This window comes from Sycon ciliatum, chromosome 4, assembly GCF_964019385.1.
Source record: "Sycon ciliatum chromosome 4, ocSycCili1.1, whole genome shotgun sequence".
NCBI lineage: Eukaryota > Metazoa > Porifera > Calcarea > Leucosolenida > Sycettidae > Sycon > Sycon ciliatum.
In genome coordinates this window covers 30,925,334-30,939,083 of record NC_088646.1, presented here as the reverse complement: position 1 = coordinate 30,939,083, position 13,750 = coordinate 30,925,334, and the positions used below count along the sequence as shown (strand labels likewise).

Sequence of the window (13,750 nt, the reverse complement as noted above, 5' to 3'; positions counted from 1 at the left end):
CATCGCACATAAACATCGACCAGAAAATTTAATTAAAAAGGCAGTGCGAGAAATAACACGTCGTTGTCGTTTGTACGCGTCTGTATGAGATACGCAGTTTCTATGGTAGTCTGGACATTTCGATCACGGATTCACGCATTTCACGGGGCTGGATCACGATCACGTGCCAAACAAACGACACGATTATTGTATTTTCAAAGAATAGTGTTTTGTTGTTTTCAGTGCAACGATCGTGAGTGATTGAATTGCTTGAATTATTGCCTAGGATGGCCACCAAGCTTCCTTCATTTCGCAGCCAGTTGGTGTTTGAAAATCGGCGAGATGAGCAACTTTCTGCTGCCAGGAATAAGCTGGTCACGGAGCATCCATTCAATTGTGCTGTAAGTGGATGGTTTATTTATTGACATTTTCATGACATGTCGACACGTGAAGTTGATCAGCACCACACAGCTAGTAACTTTATCACTATCAGTCTATGCCTTCGCTGCATGTCCTTGAAATGAATCCTATAGAAAACTGTACAGGGGTCACAGGATGTTCCAGCGATATTGTAGGAAACGAATAAAAGGGAACGATATGTAACCAACCACACACAAAGTGCAATAAGGCTGCGATTGGTGTGTATTTATTTATTTTATTTATCGTCTCCACTTCATGGTACATAATGATACATAGCCAATACAAGAAAGGGAGGGTGAATCCAACCACGGAAAATAGCATTACTAAAAGAAGAAAAGGAAGGGAGGTGTCACCATGTGTCAACAGCAGGTAGCACAATGCTATTTTAGCTGAAATGCATCCTTGAAAGCTGAGAGAGACTGTGAACAGCGAATATTATAAGAGAGTTTGAGGCAAAATGTGTAAGCCATAAAGACAGGCGATTTGATCATTAGGGACAATCGAGGGGAAGGTAATGATACCTGGTGTCTTGTATTTCTCTCTTGCTGGAACCAATCATATTTCTTGAAGTGCCTGGGAATTTGCTTAAGATACGTTTTCTTAACGAGTGCACACAGGTGTGCTTGGCATCTATCAGCAAGTGGAGAGGAGGCTACGAGAGAGTATATGATATGCTTACTGTTATGCATGAGGGATTTTCCAAATAGCCGTTTAATTATTTTTCTATGGTGAATTTCAAGCTTGGAAACAGCAGCTGCACTAAGACCACACCATACTATGTCAGCGTGATCAAATAAAGGCAGAATATAGCATCGGTAGAATAGAATCTTGCAACTGTTTGGGAGATGGGAAAAATGAGAGAGCAAGGCTCCAAGAGCAGAGCTTTAATCAGATCCTTGCTGGCCCATGGAGGAAACTTCGACCGTCTCCGGGCTCCGGAGGATGATTCACCATGCATGCGAGTCGTAAGATACTTAGTAAACACATCGTTTACCTCCCCATGAAATTGCCGTAGTGCTGTATCAGGGTCAGTACTGGACAACAGCGCGCCAGTCCCGTTGCGTCAGTTCATGGTTCAGCAATGTCCAGGTATCCTGAGAGACATTCCGGAAGCAAAACACAACTTCATCGGAAGGAGAAACTGATGAAGTCACAGCTTTCATCGAGTCAGAGCACAGGAGAGGATCAAGACGAAAAACCAGCTGCAGGTGATCCGAGGCACCTAGCGGGGCATCGGTGCCGATATCCAGGACGAGATTGGGACTATTTGTTACAAGCCAATCAAGACAGGAAGATTTGCTGGAAGGGGCTGTGTATGTGGGGGAATCAACCAACTGCTGGAGGCCATAACTGCGAAAAAGGAGATCTAGTTCAGTACCAAGTGGAGAGTGGGGGTCTGAGGGACACCAGGCAGGATTGTGAGCATTGAAGTCTCTTGTGATGAAAACTGTGGTTGATGGAAGGTCAGCAGAATCCAGAGCATCTTCTAACATGTTTAAAAAGTGTAGATATTAGCACTGTGCACTCTGGATTTCTCGTTTCGTGCAATCCTAGCCCATCAAGCACTGTAGCAGCGTCCACGGTGGAGGTGGGGCTGCCATCAGGGAAAGAGAAAGTTGTGACAGACTTGGCCATTACAATAATTTGAGCTCATGGTGCCCCCGTCATATTACACTCTTGGCTTCTGGCAGTGGAGTGGTGAGCGCTAAGTGTGCAAATTTGGCGCAGCAGAGTGAATGTAAAGTTCTAGTTTGTTGGCATGTGTGAAAGCTTCGCGCTGAGCACATCACTAGCACTTCCAAAGCATGCACGGATAGCAATCTTTTCACTTCTGTTTGTTGTCTGTGTTATTATAGGCAGAAGCTTTCATCCCTGGCCCTATGTCAGCCTTGGAGCGAATTCAAAATCAGTTACCGGATGATGCCAAGTATTTCAAGGCCGAAGTGCCGGTAGCTAACTTTCTTCGTGTGGATTTCATTGCCAATCACTTGAAGAAAGGTGAGTACATGCTGTTGTCAAGAGTAAATTAGCTCCCAAGAGTGTGCAACTCTGCATACAGGGTCTCCGACGGCGATTTCTTACCGTATGTCAGCGCCTTTAAAGCCATGGCCTTATATTCGAAACACCGCTGCTTTCCTAGATATTTTAGATGCAAAATGACTCACCCACTACGCCATGCCATAAAAAGTCAAAGTCGACACAGAAATTTCAATCTAAATCTACTTGTTCACCCTTCCTGCTGGGCTGTAAGTTTGTTAGCATAGTACTTATTCCTTCATTTTTTTTGCAAAATATACTTCAAATGCCATTTCATTTATGAAGCCCATGGCTTTATAACTGAGACTGGCTTTATAATCGAATATAGCGCCATGGCTTTTAAGGTGCGGACATACGGTATATGTTTCTGTGGGTGGATGTATGTGTAGCTGTGGTTGCCTGTGTTCTGTTAGCAGTACGTGTGTTCTCTTTGCCCTGGCCACTCTGTCTCTCTCTGTGTCTCTGTCTCTGTGTCTGTATCTCTCTCTCTCTCTCTCTCTGTCTCTCTCTCTGTCTCTCTCTCTCTCTCTCTCTGTCTCTGTATCTCTCTCTCTCTCTCTCTCTCTCTCTCTCTCTCTCTCTCTCTCTCTCTCTGTCTCTCTCTCTGCCTCTGTCTCTGTCTCTCTGTCTCTCTCTGTGTCTCTGTCTCTGTGCCTCTCTGTATCTCTGTCTGTCTGTATCTCTCTCTCTCTCTCTCTCTCTCTCTCTCTCTCTTCTCTCTCTCTCTCTCTCTCTCTCTCTCTCTCTCTCTCTCTCTCTCTCTCTCTCTCTCTCTGTATCTCTCTCTCTCTCTGTCTCTCTCTCTGCCTCTGTCTCTGTCTCTCTGTCTCTCTCTCTCTCTCTCTCTCTCTCTCTCTCTCTCTCTCTCTCTCTCTCTCTCTCTCTCTCTCCCTCTATCTCTCTCTCTTAGATCGCTAATTATATAGACTGTTCAAGGCATGCACTGCTACTGCGAATGAATGTGTAGTTCAGTACTGTACTTATGTTCATATTGCCTGTGTGACCCAGGCTGCTTACATGGTGTCAGCACTGGCTGTGGAGTGGATCGAGAGGACTGCGTTGCCCTCATGCCGAATGGTAAATTGATGTGTCGCTTCTAAGCATTAGCTGATGCAATCTAGATACCGGCAAGCACATCATCACTGACACATCCGTTACTGTGTAGCCCACTCAAAAGGGCCATTTTAGATGCTGATTATTAGGAATAAGTCATTGTATTGATGTGCAGTGGCACTGATGATCGGTACTAGTGATGCACACATTGTACATGGTATGTCGACCTAGAAAGCATACTTTTGAGTAGACATTGTGTGATGTTGTTCTGTACTCAATGTGCGGACAGTACTCTTTCAGCCTTTGTGGACTCATCAGCGGAGCATTGAAAATGTGGCTGGAGCTGGTAGCTGGTTTGCTGTCTGCATTGTTGATTCTCGTAGGTGATCTTATTCTGTCGCTCACCAAGGACACCTATTTGGAGCTGGGACTGGAGGGCAAGTCATCGACTGTCCAGCCCGGAGCTCGACACAGTACGTAAGAAAGGCAACTTGTGTCGTACCCGTCAGGCAGTATTGCATTATATTATGACAACAGCATGAAGATAGAAGCCCAGTAGGTGTTTGATGGTCCCACGCTGCAGTATCATACATACTGTGGTCTTCATGTCGGGCAGATGTGCTTGCTCTCAGTTTCATGTGTCAGGCCTTTCTATGTACTTCAAGCACTCACACACAAGGCCCAATAGAAACAAATTGTTTCTACTCGAGTTTCTTGCCGCAATCATCAGGAGTCTGAGGCTTACGTCAAGTACTCTTTGCTTTGGTTGCTGGTTGGTTTATACTGGAACCTCCATCGGCGTGCTTTTGTATAAAATTTCCGTTCTCATTTGGTGTCTCTTTGTTTTCTCTCACTGTAAAGTTGTTGAAGTCAACCTGACAGCAGCTCACTGTCATCCGGACAAGAAGTACTACAAGCGCGTTCTCTGGTGCTTAACCGATCGCCTGCAGCTGGTTTTTCCGTTCGTATTGGCCTACTCTAATCCAGGTAAGTACATCAACGTATGTACATGTACCTGTTTCCATGGCATGCACAGTACATTTTCATGTAGCTGTACAGGCAGAAAATTTCGTCGGTCAATAATTTCGTCCAACTCCAAAGAAAGAGATTTCGCCCGGTTGAAAATTTAGTCCATGGACTATAACAGTGTATTGAAACGCTGCACAAATCGACATTCGTCCGTCATTAAATTTAGTCCCAAAGCTCCTTGGACGAAAAAGACGAAATTAAATTCCAGACGAATATTTCTGCTTGTACAGTAGCTGTTTCCAGGTACAGTAAAACCTGTAACTAAAGACCACCGTGACTAGCGACCAGCCTGGTACTACCGACCACTTGGCCAGGCACGGACGGTCTCACATTCAAAATGCACTGTGACTAGCGACTACCTGCTGAACGCGACCAGCGACCGCCTTTTCTTGTCCCAAAGACGATTTTAGACCCGTAACTAGCGACCGCGATGTAGGAAATCAAATGTTGCTCGAAGCTCCTTCTTGAAATTTTGCTGATTTTCCATGGTCCTGAAAGGAATCTTTCGGTACTACAGCTGAAGAAATGAACGCAGGCCATTATGACTGTGGAGTCGGTGTGGACTGCACTACACCTGTCAGAATTTCAAGCGCTGTCAAGAATAAACATGATAGGAAACGTCTTTGAGAGCGCATCGAAAGCGCTCTCTGCTCGATGTTACTACTAGTACTCGGAGAAGAAAACGAAGACTGAGCGGCTCTGTCACCCCAGTCATACAAATGAATCGACGATGGTGTCAAGGAATCCAGAAACAAAGCAGCACCGCAAGGTCCTGATGCTGAAGGATCGCGTTCGAACAATCGAGAAGTCACAACAAGGATAGTCGGTACGATTGATCGGATGAACAAATTTGAAGTCCAGCGCAAAACGAAACTTCCACAGGGAACGTTTGACTCATGGCTTCAGAAGAAGCAGCTGAATTTGATGTCTGCAAAAAATGTGATCTTCTCTCTCTCTTTTGTCTCTCTCCATCTCTCCGTCTTTCTCTCCAAGTGTTGTTTGACCTGAAATAAGAATGGCATTGCGCAAGTCCTGGGGAGTTGTATTAGCTGCATTTTGATATGCATATCATTATACTGGGATCCATATATGGTCGCACGGTGCAAACCTCTAACTAAAGACCACCTGCTACTAAAGACCGCTTTTGCTGGCACCAAGGGGTGGTCGGTAGTCACAGGTTCTACTGTACTTGTACATGTACATACAGGTACACTCATACCTCGTTTATCCAGGCGGTCCGGGGATCGGGCACTGCCCGTAACTTCGAAGTGTCTGTAACTCCAAATCAAATACATTTTGATGGGGAAAGGCCATAGATATGGCATGTCACGATGTGACGTCACTATTTCCACAAGAAGGTTACAAAAGAGTAGTAACATTTCCCCTGAAACTCGCCCAAAGGGTGCCCAGTAGACCGAAGTGCCCGTAACGTCGGTGTCCGGATAACCAAGGTGTGAGTGTACCTGGCATGCTTGGCAGACAGACTTACCGGTATATCTCTCGGGGCGATATACTAGTACACAGATAGGTACCACTGCTGCAATAGCGCTGCATGCACAAACATGCACAGCTGGCCACATACTGGGTGAACTGGAGCAAGCTATCATGCTGCCTCCATGATTTGCTGTGCAAACTGTGAGTAGTACTTGCACTGGTATTTTCAGAAAACTCAGTGCAGTGTGGAGTTGCACAGTAAGCCATGGGGTCATGTGACTTTTTTGGCTCAAGTCAGTCATTATTTCGATTTGAATCCAATCTCCTATCTACATGGAACTGAGCAGTTCTACGTATACGGTAGCTTTGCTTCTTGGTGTCTCCTGCTAAATGCTGTATTGTATGACGCTGTTCATTTCCATGGCACAGGTGACGTGAATGCAGAGCGACTGTCGCAGGACCTGGGCGTGCCGTGCCAGCCCTGTGACGTGAAACGAACGCAGCGCTCCTGGTACCACCTGGCCACGCCGCGTCTGAACCAGGACGTCCTTGCCTACGCGGCAACCCAGACTCATGGCCAGGCCACGGATAGCACAGAGGTGGCGGCGACCGCAGGCGATCCACCAAGCTCTGGCGCAACACCCGACAGGGCCGTGGCCGATCAGACGGTTGATGCAAGCGTGACAGAGGACGACGTGATACATGCAGCCGTTGAGTTTCACGACTGGCTGGGTGCAATGCTGTGCGGAATTAAACTGTAAGGCTCCTTCCTCTGCAACTAGACTAGTGACTGCTTTTGACCTTTTTGTACACTATGCCTGGACCATAGTTAACATACTTCAGCAGTACAATAGACACATAGCAATGGTTCGACCAAGTCTTCTTTGCCGTTATTCAGGGCTGTTTGCTCTGTCCAGCGGACATTGAATACTTTACACAGCCTGAGGATTAATAGATATAATTATGTCTACTCCGGAAATATGCGTGCTGTGCTCCCTGATGTTGTGACAGTGTGATTTGTGTTACTCCCGGATTCAAATATAGTGACCAATGTAGCGAGTAGAAAGGAGCCCAAGATGAGATTGTTTTGCCATGACTGTGCTTGTGCTCTTGTTATGACTGCTGTTGACTGGCAGGGATGAGCGCGCCTGCAGCTCTGCTGCATCGTCCATGGGAGCTCTGGCGAATTCAGTGCATACGAATGAGTGCGCCAGCGTACGGTGGACAGGCTGCTTGTCCTCGGAGAGTGTCTCGTCTACTCTGGGAGCTCTTCGGTAAGAGCTCTGCTCAATGTCAAGTGTGATCTGGTAGTTCCTGTTGTGTGTTTTCCTAATTTTTGTTTCAAGTTTTATCCAAATTCATCGGGTTAGTTCTGGCCTGATAATTCCTTGAATATAAAGGACTATGTTACCTGGTCCTTTGCGCATTGACCAGTGATTTTGAGGGAAATGTCGTAGATCTGCGTATTCGATATGGTGTCAACTATCCAGGCATATAGCTGCAACTGAAGTGTATTTCCACGTAAACTGAACAATACTTTGTAACAAATGCTATGCACCTCTGCACATTCCATGCTGCAGCATATGTCTCCATTCTGCGGGCAAGTTCATGCCAAATCTGTGCTGCAGACAGTGCTTCAAACTTCCGTAAAAATATAGGCAAATCCGAGCGGTTGGCAACACTGCCAGCACTGGGCACAGGCAAGGGCAGATACAGAATGAAGCTTAGCTGAAATTTCGTTTCACGGGGGACACTAGAAGTTTGTTGTGACATTCTTGACATTTTGGTACCGTTCACACACAGCCCGTAACTCTGAAATGTGCATATCTCACCCAGCTAGTGTCCGAACACACACATGAAGAATGTTCTGGTACTGTGTGCTTGCATTCTTTCTTCAGGCAACTGGTGTCAGATGGCAATCTGCCCTGGGCAAGCTTGTGCGTGTGGGGATTCCACGACAGTCCCGTGTCGTGGCGCCGTGTGGAGCATGGCTACAGGCAGAGTGCGGACAATCAATACACCGTACTGCTGCTGCCACGAGGACAATACTGGGTGCTGGCTACGTCTCCACCGTGATCTGGTGCAGGGTGTTCGCAATGTGCCGTTCCCATGGTCACAGTAACCCGACGACAGTGTTAGTCTCATGGCCTGCTCCGGTCAGAATGCATTGAGATTTTCTGCTGTGTGCTAGTACCGTAGTGGCGTAGCACCACTGTCACACCGTAGTGTGAGCATAACAGCAAGCATAACAGCAAGCTACCACTCTTTCGTCACTGTAGTAACTCTCTTCTGGCTGTTCAGGACGAGCAGCATCCGTAGTAGAGCTGCTTAGCATGTCTTGGCATATGACCTACCGGTGGAAGCAGTGTCCCTTGAAGCCAGTGCTGTATTGTAACCTTGCTGCAATATTCAGTGAGCTCACGGCCTTTACACGTAGCCTATGAAGAATAATTGCCACTTCCAGCTCTATCGCACTGTGTGCTATAGGATCCTAGTGACAGCTGAGTGAAAGGGTACACGTGTGAAATTGTGTTTTGCCCTGTTTTGACTGCAGGCAGTCTGAATAATTATGCCCGGTCAGATCATTTCCCCGTCAGCTACTTTTATTCCCATACTGTAGTTTGATATTGCATCTTTTTTTTAAAGGTTTTTATGTTGACTTGCGATAAACAACGACCAACCAATTATCATTCTAGCTGAAGTGCTGGCATGGTCGCCTGTGAAATGCAACTGTTCGCTCGAGAACTGCATGGTGTGTGTGAAGAGGGTGGATTGCACGACTGTGGGATGTGACATGTCAAGCACCCCGGGACACAGACTATCCACCAGCAGTAAGATGTCACAGGCCAACCCTGTACTTACGTCTTGCCAATACTCGACTCACTGATTCTCTCACACACACACACACACAATCAACAATTACAGTACACCCCACTGGGGTGCATGTACGTACTAGCGTTGACTAGGGGTCCCCAAAAAATTTAGCACTGACCGCAGAGCCTGTGCATCCTTGGTGCATAGACCACCTGCTTTGACGACTCCCTGGGCTGTTATTCAGAATTAGTCACCTATACCGACAGGGCAAGGGCTGGTTCCAAGGTGCTTGAGTAGCCAACACGCCCCACCGCATGCGCCCCACTGTCAAGCAGCTATCAATCCAGTAGCCGTGAAGTCAGGACTCCACTGCGAAGGTTGAAGCTACCACAGGGAAGCAAACAAATTTGGCATAGACACTTGACTTGCAGTGGGTGCAGTCCAGTATGGGACTAACTAGCTTCACATACTCCCGAGTCCCTACACATGCAAGCCTATCCATCCCAAGACTAAGCACTACACTGACACAATCATGATGTAGAAAAAGTGTTTCGGAAGGAACTCCTTCAAGTAAGCATCAATAGCATCATCATGTCAGAACAACATAAAAAAAACTCTGCAAAACTACAGGAACACTGCAAAGCGTAAAGTTGACCGCACGGCTGATACACTAACCAAATCAAAAACACTCCAAGAACAAAGAGCGCTATTCCGATGGAGGTGTAAGCTCAGCGAGCGACCGGAGCACAACGTAAAAACAGACCCGCGTCAACTGAGCTGAGTCAAAAGCGGATTGTTTGCAAAATCCTGCAGGCTATAAAAAAAATTGGTAACAGCTCTAAAACGATACGAACAGTATCGCCATCTAGGAGCGCAGGAAATTGGCAATTGCCTCGCCATCGCGCTCGAGCCAAGAGACATTCCTGCGTATACGCTCAACGGACTGCTTGATGGCACGGTTGGCAGCCGGTGCAGGATTCTCAGCGAAGAACTTCTCAACCTCAGCAGCACGCTCCTCAGTCACAAAGTCGGAGCACAGGCTGGAGATGAGGCGGGCCAACAGGAAACCACCCTACAGGCAGTGACAAGAAGAATTCAAGAAACAGTGATTCAGTAAAGATGGTCCTAGGAATTCTATCGATCAAGCCAAATTTGAAGGAAAATGCGATGGGTCACTGCGTGTGGTGTGATGTGTGTGTGTTTGTGTGTGCATGTGCGCATGTGTACGAGTCCTCACAGATCCGAGTGCTAAAGTATGCCAGCGAGGAGAGCCTGCACGCTGGCCAGATGAAGTGGCAAGCCGTTTGTACTAGATATGTGTATGCCGGAAAACCCATGACACAAGAACCGAGAAGCAGGAGAGACCTTGCCTAAACTGCATGTAGCAGCAGCAATGTGTACGCGTGCACGCACGCACGTGTGTGTGTGTGTGTGTGTGTGCGCGCGTATGTACGAACTAACTACTGTTACTTACTTGGTAGCGTTCATAGAGAACTGTCCAGTTATCCTTGAGGAAGTCCCATGCCACATCACGGCCGAGACAGGAGTGGCTGGACACGCTGCCGATGACAAACACGGTGTCCTGAGAGCGCACCTTGTCGGACAGCGAGAACTGCAGGGCACGGTCGATCAGCTCACGGCTGGAAGCTGCGCCCAGCGAGCGCATGATGCGCACGCGCTCCTCGTGCAGGTCGGTCTTGTCGAAGAGAGCGAGCAGCTCGTCAAACGTACTGACATCGTTGCCCGTCAGCACAGCACTGTACACGGCTGCGCGCAGGTCGGCAGGTAGAGTACTCTCGCCGGACACATGCGCCTGGAAGCGACGGCGAGCTTCTTCTACGGTGGCGGGGTGCTTGTGGCTGCCAAGGGCACCGACAACAAGCGAGCGCAGCAAGGCAGTCAAGTGATTGCCATCAGACGACTCCCAGCCAACACGCTCCATGACAGGCGCGAGCAGTTTGTGGACAAACACCGACATGGCGGACGTGTGCTCGGAGTAAGCCAGCAGTTTGCTGATGGCCGCAATGTTGGAAGAGAGCGACAGCCAGACTGTGTAGTCGTTCTCGTTGCAGTAAGCCTCTGTCAGGCGCAGAGCGTCGGCGGTGTTTGATTGGCCGGCCTGAGCCAGAGCAAACAGGTCATCCTGGAGATTAAGACGGTCACGAGAGCCCAGCAGTTGATCGCGTACAGCTGGCAATAGAGCATCCAACATGCTGGATGAATACTTCACACGGTAGAAGCCAACCGCGCCAGGGTTCAGCTTGATCCAGGCAGGGGTGTTCGGCACAGCCAATTCGCCAGTCTTGCCTTCCAGCATGGATGATGCAATGGAAGTAGCGGGCGATTCACTGCTGCAGGCATTGACTGGCACCAGCCACTGTGATTGACTGTTGTCCACGCCAAAGTGCTTCTGCGACATCTTGACGGACACCTGAGATCCCTGGTCATCACGCTCAACCTCAAGGACCGGGAATCCCATCTTCTCGGTCCAGGTCTGCATGACCTTGGCAACTGGCTTGCCGCTGGCATCTCCTAGAGCTTCCCACAAGTCTTCGGTGAAAGTGTTCTTGTAGGCATGCTTGGTGAGGTAGTTGTGCATACCCGTGCGGAAGGCCTCGTCACCAATATACGAATGCAACATGCGGATGACAGAGGAGCCCTTGCTGTAGGAGATGGCGTCGAAAATCTCATCGATCTCATCCGGGTGGCCAACAGGAACCTCAATCGCATGGCTGTTGCTCATGGCATCAAGTTCCAAAGCACGGATCAAGTCATGGGTGACAAACTGGGTCCAGATATCGTATTCTGGGAAACAGTGGTCGACACACAGGTACTCAATCCAGGAGGCGAATCCCTCGTTGAGCCACAGGTGAGTCCACCATTCCATGGTGACCAGATTGCCAAACCACTGATGGGCAAGTTCGTGCCCGACGACCAGCGCCACCCACTGACGCGCTGCAGCAGATGACTGAACAGGATCGACAAGCAGTGCAGTCTCACGGTAAGTGACCAGTCCCCAGTTCTCCATGGCTCCGGCAGCAAAGTCAGCGATGGCAATCAAATCAATCTTGGGCAGTGGGTAGGGAATGTCGAAGTACTTCTTGTAGAACGGCAAGGTCTTCACAGCAACGTCCAGGGCAAACTCTCCCTGCTCTTTCTTGCCGACGGGCGTGTATACACGCACCACAACACCATCAGCGTCCTTGCCCTCAACGTAGTCGTACTCACCCACAATAAACGCCAACAGGTACGTGGACATGATGGGTGTTGTCTCGTACGTCACCGACCGGAGTCCACCGTCGACCTTGCTCTCACTCTTCACCGGCATGTTGCTCAGGGCAACACGGTCCTCTGGAACGACTAAAGTCACATCAAACGTTGCTTTCAAAGCTGGCTCATCCCAACACGGAAGAGCACGGCGTGCATCGGTGGCCTCAAACTGGGTCACTGCACAGTAACGCTCCTCCCCAGACGGAGTCGCGTACTTGGAGCGATAGAATCCTTTCATCTTATCATTCAGCTCTCCAGCAAATGTCATCTTAATTTGGCCATCACCAACAGCAAGGTCTTCAGGGAAGGTCAATGTCACTGTTTCCTCCTTGGGCTGGAATGCAACCTCTGCGACAGCATTTCCTGCAGCAGATACAAATTCTGCTGAGCTAATAGTGATGTCGGCAGAGTTCAATACGACGGTCTTGGTTGGCTCGGCTACAGATACGTTAATGGTCTGCTCACCGGTGAAGGTGAAAGCTTGCAAGTCCGGCTTCAGCTGCACTGTGTAGTGTTTGGGAACCACATTGAGTGGCAAGCGCTGGAATGTTTTCTCAGACATTTTCTTGGCAGTCTGAGAGGATCGTCGTAAGGGTACAGCCTTAGGCAGAAGCTGGGTATGGGACAATGGTCTGGCGTAGGAAGACAGTACGCGAGGTACACTGCGAACTGCTTGCCGTCCAGCTGATCTTGCAATCAAGGCACCACTTCGGCCGAGCACACCAACTGATCGACGCCACATCAGGCAAATTTCCTCTCACCTCAAAATTTGATAGTGATATTTCGGTTTCGCGAATCCGTCATGAAGAAAAAAAAGGGAACATGCAAATCTGGGCAGCCATGTTTGGGGAATCCCCGGAACAGCAAAGTCTCAACACGTGCGTTGATCTGGACTGCACTGCACTGGTACATGGTGTTCTAGACCGCATGCGCACGCACCACACTGCTCACTTGCACTGATTCTGAAGCCTAGCGCCTGCCATGTTGCGCCTATGCCTAGCGCCTAGCGCCTGTAGTCGCATTATTATTTTCAGAACTAAATATTGCGACAGAGCTTTCGCCGTTTCGGCCATATTTTCAATTCATTGCATTCCCAACTCATCACAACCACGCGCTCTTCAGCCCGGCTGAAGAGCGCGTGGTTGTGATGAGTTGGGAATGCAATGAATTGAAAATATGGCCGAAACGGCGAAAGCTCTGTTCGGCGAACCATTCAGACACCAGCAAGGACACTTCCGTTGAGAGATAATATTGTTCCACGCCTCTAGACAGCCGTTTCGCTCCCTGTCGGAGCTCATCAGTAGAGGATGATAATGATGATAAGTGGCCTCCTCCTTGCCTGGCTCCGGAGTTACCTGACAGACCGCCACATCCGGGTCGTCATAGGTGGCCAGTCTTCACCGACCCACCGAATCCAATCTGGCGTGCCACAGGGCAGCATCCTCGGCCCCACCCTCTTCCTTCTGTACGTCAACGACGCAGAAGACCACCTGCCTGATGGGGCGAAGCTGGCTGTATACGCCGACGACACAACTCTCTACAAGTGCATCACCACCCGACTCAGACTGCCAGAAGAGACAGCAATCCTCCAGCAGGCAGTAGACTCACTGGCAGCATGGGGAAGCAGGTGGAGGATCAAGTTCGAGCCCACAAAGTCGCAGGCATTGACCATCAGCCACCACCGCTCGCCACCCCCCCCCCCCCCCCCCCCGAA

The 13,750-nt window shown here is 49.0% G+C and overlaps 2 protein-coding genes across 2 annotated transcripts; one reads left to right on the top strand and one right to left on the bottom strand.

Annotated features, from left to right (window-relative positions):
• Positions 1-186: 186 nt before the first annotated feature.
• Positions 187-8,682, top strand: LOC135815593 (ribonuclease P protein subunit p40-like). Its single transcript, XM_065328909.1, has 8 exons — positions 187-380; positions 2,256-2,397; positions 3,445-3,513; positions 3,873-3,962; positions 4,351-4,476; positions 6,382-6,709; positions 7,089-7,226; positions 7,851-8,682. Exons 1-8 carry the CDS (start codon positions 267-269, stop codon positions 8,026-8,028), a joined length of 1,185 nt encoding a protein of 394 aa, XP_065184981.1. The 5' UTR covers positions 187-266; the 3' UTR covers positions 8,029-8,682.
• Positions 8,683-9,296: 614 nt separating this feature from the next.
• Positions 9,297-12,817, bottom strand: LOC135815588 (puromycin-sensitive aminopeptidase-like). The gene is made up of 2 exons (XM_065328904.1): positions 10,241-12,817; positions 9,297-9,838 (listed from the first exon to the last, which is right to left on the bottom strand). The coding sequence occupies exons 1-2, from the start codon at positions 12,776-12,778 to the stop codon at positions 9,632-9,634; spliced, it is 2,745 nt and encodes a 914-aa protein (XP_065184976.1). The 5' UTR covers positions 12,779-12,817; the 3' UTR covers positions 9,297-9,631.
• Between the last annotated feature and the right edge of the window lie 933 nt (positions 12,818-13,750).

What these genes read in the sequence shown, in the direction of transcription:
- LOC135815593 (XM_065328909.1), top strand. Translation starts at nt 267, where the DNA reads ATGGCCACCAAGCTTCCTTCATTTCGCAGCCAGTTGGTGTTTGAAAAT. An exon ending in AGCATCCATTCAATTGTGCT is followed by an intron (nt 381 to 2,255) that starts GTAAGTGGATGG and finishes GTGTTATTATAG; the next exon opens with GCAGAAGCTTTCATCCCTGG. An exon ending in CGTTGCCCTCATGCCGAATG is followed by an intron (nt 3,514 to 3,872) that starts GTAAATTGATGT and finishes TGATTCTCGTAG; the next exon opens with GTGATCTTATTCTGTCGCTC.
- LOC135815588 (XM_065328904.1), bottom strand. Translation starts at nt 12,778, where the DNA reads ATGTGGCGTCGATCAGTTGGTGTGCTCGGCCGAAGTGGTGCCTTGATT. An exon ending in TTCTCTATGAACGCTACCAA is followed by an intron (nt 9,839 to 10,240) that starts GTAAGTAACAGT and finishes CACTGCCTGTAG; the next exon opens with GGTGGTTTCCTGTTGGCCCG.